Source organism: Thrips palmi, unplaced genomic scaffold (genome assembly GCF_012932325.1).
Source record: "Thrips palmi isolate BJ-2018 unplaced genomic scaffold, TpBJ-2018v1 HiC_scaffold_19, whole genome shotgun sequence".
NCBI classification, from domain to species: domain Eukaryota; kingdom Metazoa; phylum Arthropoda; class Insecta; order Thysanoptera; family Thripidae; genus Thrips; species Thrips palmi.
Genome location: NW_023144628.1, coordinates 7,409,656 through 7,416,807, shown reverse-complemented (window position 1 = coordinate 7,416,807; position 7,152 = coordinate 7,409,656). Strand labels below are relative to the sequence as shown.

General features: G+C 43.7%; 2 protein-coding genes across 3 annotated transcripts; one reads left to right on the top strand and one right to left on the bottom strand.

Moving 5' to 3' along the window:
- Positions 1–637: 637 nt before the first annotated feature.
- On the top strand, positions 638–4,687 carry LOC117646646. 2 transcript variants are annotated; one of them, XM_034387744.1, is made up of 8 exons: positions 638–844; positions 975–1,164; positions 1,242–1,729; positions 1,815–1,933; positions 2,042–2,349; positions 2,424–2,564; positions 2,643–2,890; positions 2,970–4,687. In XM_034387744.1, exons 2-8 carry the CDS (start codon positions 1,098–1,100, stop codon positions 3,687–3,689), a joined length of 2,091 nt encoding a protein of 696 aa, XP_034243635.1. In that variant the 5' UTR covers positions 638–844; positions 975–1,097; the 3' UTR covers positions 3,690–4,687. The 2 variants fall into 2 exon arrangements, with proteins under 2 accessions (XP_034243635.1, XP_034243634.1); XM_034387743.1 differs by having other exon boundaries at positions 2,967–4,687.
- On the bottom strand, positions 4,595–7,099 carry LOC117646649 (mesoderm induction early response protein 1-like). Its single transcript, XM_034387749.1, has 2 exons — positions 6,715–7,099; positions 4,595–5,994 (listed from the first exon to the last, which is right to left on the bottom strand). The coding sequence occupies exons 1-2, from the start codon at positions 6,922–6,924 to the stop codon at positions 4,987–4,989; spliced, it is 1,218 nt and encodes a 405-aa protein (XP_034243640.1). The 5' UTR covers positions 6,925–7,099; the 3' UTR covers positions 4,595–4,986.
- Positions 7,100–7,152: the final 53 nt, after the last annotated feature.

Below are 7,152 nucleotides of genomic sequence, written 5' to 3'. Positions count from 1 at the left end.
TCGAGAGGCCGAGAGCCGCAAGTAGCGAGTTCGAGAGGCCGAGAGTAGAGAGTTAGAGAGGCCCAGAGCCGCGAGTTGAGAGTTCGAGAGGCCGAGAGTAGAGAGTTAGAGAGGCCCAGAGCCGCGAGTTGAGAGTTCGAGAGGCCCAGAGGTCGAGATCCGAGGCGGCCGGGCCGGGCCGGACGAAGGGACTCTTCCAAGTCGGCTGGTGAAATGGTCTTCTGGCCAACTTTCTTGTGCCATTGTTATATTTGATGATGAAATTCTACCCATATTTTATGTGGTGACTGGGGCTACACGACGATGGAGCGACACTCGAGTCCAGAACCGTGCAGTGGGTGTTAAACGGTGTTAAATTTGCCGCTCCGTTTAAAGCTCCCTTTTGTTGCCGCCTCAGCATTTACCAACATGTCGATGGTTACTGAAGCCTTGTATCCGGCATAAAATGGTAAAAAAAAGCGCCCGCGACCGATCAAACGTTGAATTTATTCATCTGTTAGAAAGGAGACGATTTAAAATGAGAAAATAAGTCACGAAGTTGTTTGAAATTTGTGCATTTGACTCGACCGAGTGCCTCCGCTATGTTGGTGAAGAAACAGAACAGAAAATTTTTCATAGGACTCTTACTTCCCCGAAGGTGCGTGGTGTTGGTGTTGTCGTCCGTCGTCCACTTGTGTATTTATTTTGATCTTCTTTATTGAAGCTGGAATAATTACGTGATAGATGTTCTAGTTACCTTAATGCCATGGACTAATTGCGAGCTGTGTCTACCTTCGTTTTGGGGTGCTCACGAATCTTATCCCCGTTGAAAATCAAGCCCACTTGCGAGACGTCGAGTAAACCGGTAAACTTTGCAGAAAAAAAAAAAAACTCTGCAATTTCGAACTTTACTAAGCCTTTCAGTTTAGTTCTCTCCTAGATAATTTTCTAGCTATTCCCAAATTTTTAATTTTCAATTTTCTTGCTATTTACAGAGTGGTAAATTTTTGTAAGGGATGTAATTGTTTAATCTTCATATGCAATTTATGAAAAAAGTCTTAAATTTGTAATTGGTTTTGACAAAAGATCGACACGACTCCCTTACCATAATTGTTGACATGACACAACCAAATCCTCCATCTCCGCAAAACAATCTGGACCGCAATGGCTTGGATACTGCAACTCGTAAGTTTTCTATTGATCATAACAAATCTGGAAACCTGTAATTTACACTTTCTTATTATATAAAAATTGCCCTTTAGCTAATTTATTATTGGATCACCCTGGAATGGACCAAAATGGATCAGTCACTACAGACTGTGCACCCACCACCATTGAGGCAGAACTATCGAACTTGCAACAGGCATCCATGGATTATCTAGGCAGTATGGAACAATTACAAATCCAAACATCAGATACCACTACTAAGCAGCCTGCAGAATTGATTCCAGAAGAAGATAAGGTCCCCCAAGAAAACTCGTTGGAGGCACAATTTAGTGATAGTGGAAAAACACCTGACCCTAAAGATGTTCTTATGGAAGGTGTAGAGATACCGCCAAATATTGATGAAGTTACCTCTGTCCTCTTGTGTCGCCTATGTTCTCTACCATGCCAAGAGGCAGCTCCTGTGTTTTTGTTCCGACATCCTCCTCATCATCCTGAAGTACTTCCCAAAGAAGCACCTATCAATCAAGAAGAGGAAGAGCTTGGAGACATTCTTTCAATGATTAAAGCCACTCTACCTATTAAAGTATGGCCTTCTATTCACTTAATTCATTTATTACTGTGTCTTCTCCCTTTTTTTGTGTAATGTTCTTTATTATTTTAAAATTCAGGTGAGCTGCTGTGATAAACTTCCTAAACAAGTTTGTACAAAGTGTGTGGAAAGATTACGTTTATCACATGCATTCACAGCTACAGTTTTAAGAGCAGAGAGTCAGTTAAATAGTTTACGGTAAAAGCACTGCTGTTATTTTTCAATATATTCTAACTTATGATTTGGTTTGCTTGTGGAATGTTTCAATTAAAAATGGTTTAATATTTGTTGGTGGCTTTTTTGCAGTGCTCATCAAAAGACAGATAAAGCTGACTCAAATGATATGAGGAATCCTTTCAGCCCACAAGCTCCTTATGATTGCCCTATATGCAAAGAAAGCCCAGTGCTGTCTATTCAATCCTCGTCTCATTTAGATTTTCACTCAGGAAGGTATGATTGGGAGAATGTTATTGTCAAAAATGAACCAGAGGACCCTATAGAGCCCTCTGCTGAAGACCTTGAGAGGTCATATAATGAATTTTTTGGAGGCCAGAAAGATTTTGAAACTTTTCGAACTGAAGAAAGAATCACGTTGAAACCATCAAAACCTGCATGTAGGAGGAAACATCATTTTTATTGTAGCATTATTGTAACTTGTTGATACACATACTTGCATTCTTTCACAAAGGTTTTGGAGGAAGGAGACCAAGAGGCAGACCCCGAAGCCGGCCTTTCAAACTGACGCCAAGAGGAAGAAGGGGTAGACGCAGCACCCAAACAACTGTCGAGAGGATTCTCGAATTAAGCCAAACATCACCGGATGCTGATGGTAAATTTTGTTCTTAATACTATTTGTGCCACTCATGCTAATCTTAATTATTTCTATATTTGCTTTTCTGTCATCTAGGTTACGGGTTTAGGATATGCAGTAGGGAAAATAATCCTGCCTCTGAAGCTCTTACTCAGTGTCTCTTGTGTGATAAATGGCTGCTAGGGATTGCTGCCTGCTTGCAACACTCTCTAGCGGAGCACATGGACTGTGGTTCTTTTTTGTGCCCTCGGTGTCCTCGTGATGATTTTCCTGGTGACTTTGAATTGATTCAACACTACCAAGAGTCACATTGCCCTGATCTTGAGCTGTATGAAGTGTTTCAGGTAGATACCAGTTTGGCTAAACTTTTTATTTAGGCATTAAAGTTACTAATTTTATTCATTTTTATTGCATTTCTAGCAGAGTGAACGAAGTAATACACCCAACATCACTCTCAACAATGTACAATCCGAAATGGAACTTGCACCTGATTGCAACATGATTGAGGCAAATGTTGGAAAGAAAGAGGGAAAAGGGACTCCTCTTGAAAGTTCCTGGCATGTAGAACCTATGGAGTTTGATAATCTTAATAATCTGCACAACACACCACCCAATGATCTGTATGAAAGTCAAGATGAAGTATCATCAAATTTATCTGAATTAGCCCCAAGATCTTTGACTTCTCATTCTGCCATGTATGAAGAAGAGTCAAACTCTATATCGACTCATGGCTCAGACTCAAATTTGGCTCACGAAGATATATTAACAAGTCATATACCAGATCAACATACATTGCAGGACGAATTAATGGGTCAATCCTCCAACCTTGCTGATGAGGTTTCATTCAGTAACTCTCCGTGTACTCTTGGAGTGGGAGATTTTGTCGATTTGAGGTCAATCGAGGAAGAAAGCCAGGATAATAAATCAGTCAATAAGACAGACTTCTGTAGTGTGCAGGACAGCACTGCTGTTGGTGAAGTCAATATTGGCCAACAAGGAAACGACTTTAAAAGTCTCCAGGAAGATTGCCAGGAAAGTCAAGATTCTCTTCGAGCTGATGAATTATGTGGTTTTCAAGAGGCTATAAATGAGAAAAGTCAGGAAGTAAGTTTAAATGGAAGCGCAATTGATTTTAATCCTTGACTTTGCTCCTTTCTTGATTTCATGGCAATGTTCATCACAAACATCTTAATAATTTAGATTAGGCCATTCCATACTCCCCATTTCCCTACTTACCAGTTCTGTACACTGCAGTGATGCAGTTCTGAAGTTTGTTGCATGTTTCAATGCTCCTGCCAATACTAGCTCTGTTTGAAATTTACTCACAGATAGGGGGTAAAAAGTATAGGTGTCAAAAAGTATCAAAATTAATCTTTTTCCCCCATTAAGTATATGTGAAGAAGATAAACCTAGGTATCTTCATTGAGCAATACTGCTAAAAGTACTAAAATAATTTCAATTGTTTTGACTTGCATTTTTTGTTGTTGCTTTTTTTTAGTATCATGTTTTCCACACACTTTAGAAGATTGTAATTTTATTGTATTTATTTGTACAGTATTTAATGGCGCAAGGGAATACTTTCTTCCAGCTTAATGGCTGAAATACTCCTGTCTTGCTTGTTGCTTCCAGTATTGATTGTTTTTCTAGTTTTAAAGTATACTGTAAGGTGAAATTAAAGTGCCATAAGTTTGTGCTTCCCCTTCCCCCAAGATGAACTGCAGTAATGTTATAAACATGTACATGTAATGATATCCTGCCTAATGTGTTTCTCGTAGGATCCCTTCTATTTTTATTTACTGCAAGGCACCTTTCTTCCTCATTTTAAATTAATTCTTTTATTTTTTGGACTCTTTTTATCCCCAATATGAAGTTGCAAAATTTAGGTGCCCAAGGCATCATTGTATAAAAGAAATCAGGTACTTAAAAAGCACAATAGGTTTGAGTTTTGGGGAAAGTGGGAAAATGGTGTGAATCATCTTTTAATTAAGTGGTCTGACAGATAGAGATAGATGTAAGAACCATTTTGATCGGAAGAAAGAACTTATGAATTCTTTTGTAAACCAATTTTATTGAGAGGTGTGAATGGGGCAACTTACTGTTACAATGAAATCTAAAAGAGTAAAATAAATCTGTAAATCCTTTTGGCTTTTTTTTTCATCATGAAAGACAAACACCATTTTGTTAAACTATAATTTTCATTCAAATGATCTCAAAATTGTAATGACATGAATGATGAAATAAATTGATCCATTTAAGAAGACACATGAAGGGTCATTTAAGAAGCTACAATTAACATCACATATTTGTATTGATGCCACCACAGCACCAAAACATATTACAAACAAAAACAGATTGTTCATCCAATTGCTGCATCTAACTAAACTAATCATAAAATCTGCACATCACATTCTATTATGAGCATCTTGCAATGCGGTCAAGTTCAAGCTGTTACGGCATCTCTAGAGGTTGCATCTTTTTGGTTTTCTTTATCGAGTAATTCGTAAACTACAAGGGTAACACCAGGATGAAGCATGTACTTTTTCTTCTCAGGTCGCATTTTGTTGGCAAAAATATCATGCCTCTCAGTCTTTTTCCACAGGTAGTAGAACTGAACTATTTCGCTGACAGTTCTCGTCCTCACCCTCTGAGCTTGGATGGCGTGAAAGTCTTTGCCGAAGGTGAGGATGCCGTTCTCGAACTCCCTGCACTCCTCGTCCGTCCAGGGCGTGGAGGCGGCCGCGCCGGGCGGCCCGGGCGAGGCGGAGTGCCGCTTCCTCAGGGCCTCCTCCACGTTGTGGTTGCACTGCATGAGCTGGAACAGCGCCTGCTCGTCGTCGCGGACGTGCGCGCCCATGGGCATGAGGTCGAGCCCGTCCGCGGAGGCCACGGAGTCCGCCATGGCCTGCGAGGTCTGCAGGTACAGGTCGATGGCGTCGCTGGGCAGGCCGCTGCGGGGCTCCCACAGCAGCTTGTCGTTGTGCTTGTACGGCTTGTCGGCGTACTTGGTGAAGCCCTCGGGCACCACGGCCTGGTACGCGCTGCCGATCATGATGGTCTTGCGCATCTCCTCCTCCTCGCTGCTGGAGCAGTCGTCGTAGCTGTCCTCGCTGTGGGCGTGCGTGCCTTGGGCGGCCGGCCGCGCCACCGTCCTGCGCTGCCGCGTCGTCCTCTCCTTGCGCTCCTCCACCACCTTGGCCTCGCCGCCGGCCTCGCTGGCCTCGTCCAGCTCCAGCGGGTCTGGGTCCGCGGCCGACGGCGGCTCGGACGCGGAGTCGTTGTGGTGGTGCAGGGAGAGCGAGCCGACGTCAACCTTCTCGAGCGGCAGAGCCGCGGCCGCCCTCCGGTCGGGGAGGATCTCCTCGGAGGCGCTGCTGGACCGGGAGCCGTCAGCCGCGTCCTGGGGCGGGGAAGGCCCTGTGCCCGACTGCGGGGGTGAGTGCCGGGCCGCCTGCAACCAAGGAGAAAACAAATGCACAGGTGCACTGACCACTTCTAGATTTGCTATCGGTACTGAACCAACCGACAAATCTTTCAGCACCATTTGGTCCAGAAACTGCACAATTACGTAACAACAGGAATAACGCTAACTAGACCTTGACAAATTTATGCCGTATAATTGGTTCAGTTAAAGTAGGTGGGCTGGCAAGCCTTTGCTATGCAGGCCTATTTTTGGTGGTATTATGAGTGTGGAAAACAGTTCTTACTAAGGGATTGAATCCTTATAATGACCAGAACGGGCGCAGTAGGCACTCTGACAATGAGCCTCCCTGCAGACTGATTCCGAGAGTCGTTTTTGTCGCTTTGGCTCTCGCATCAATACTGCATGCCCCATGAGTGTGAGAGAGACAGAGTGCCAAAAACGACTCCCAGAATCAGTCTGCTGGAAAGAGTCGGCTGTTTAGGATTTTCTTTGGTCCCAGTCCCGCTAACTTTGACTTAACCAACTACAACCCACCCTATGTGTTCAATAGCTGTGGCTGTATCATTTCATCAAATTCCACTTCATATGTAAAATCATGATCACATTCAATCAATAAAACATACTCCATTAAATGTACATTGATGCAAGTTTACTCAGAAACAAACTTATGATGTAACACAAATTGAGACAGAGTGTGGACGGAGACGGAATAGTTGTGGAAGCCTCTGAAGGAATTAAAGCCAATACCTGGGGTGGCATTCCCTCGTCGTCCACGTCCATGCCGGTGTCGGTCTCGGCCTTGACGGGCGCTGCACCAGGGGCCGCCGAGAAGGGCGCGCCCTCCCTCTTGACAGCACCAGTAGCAGACTGCTGGTGCTGGTAGGGTTCTGGGGCGCCGCCCGCATCGGTGTCCACGGGCTTTTCTTGCTCCACATCGCACATCCCTTGGAACTCCATCGTCACTCGCAGGCCTAAACGACGCTCCCTAATTTTCTGAATCAGGAATCACCATTCGATTTGTGGCGGGAGTCGAACTTGCATTGAAGTTTGGCAAATAAAATCGAGCATCGGTATACATCAAGTTTCTTGGGTTGTGTAGACAACAAAAACATTTGGGTGTTTTGTTTTGTCCGTCCCACCGTTATTTGCAGTGTGGGTGCGTTCCCGAAATGGGCGACGTGCGGA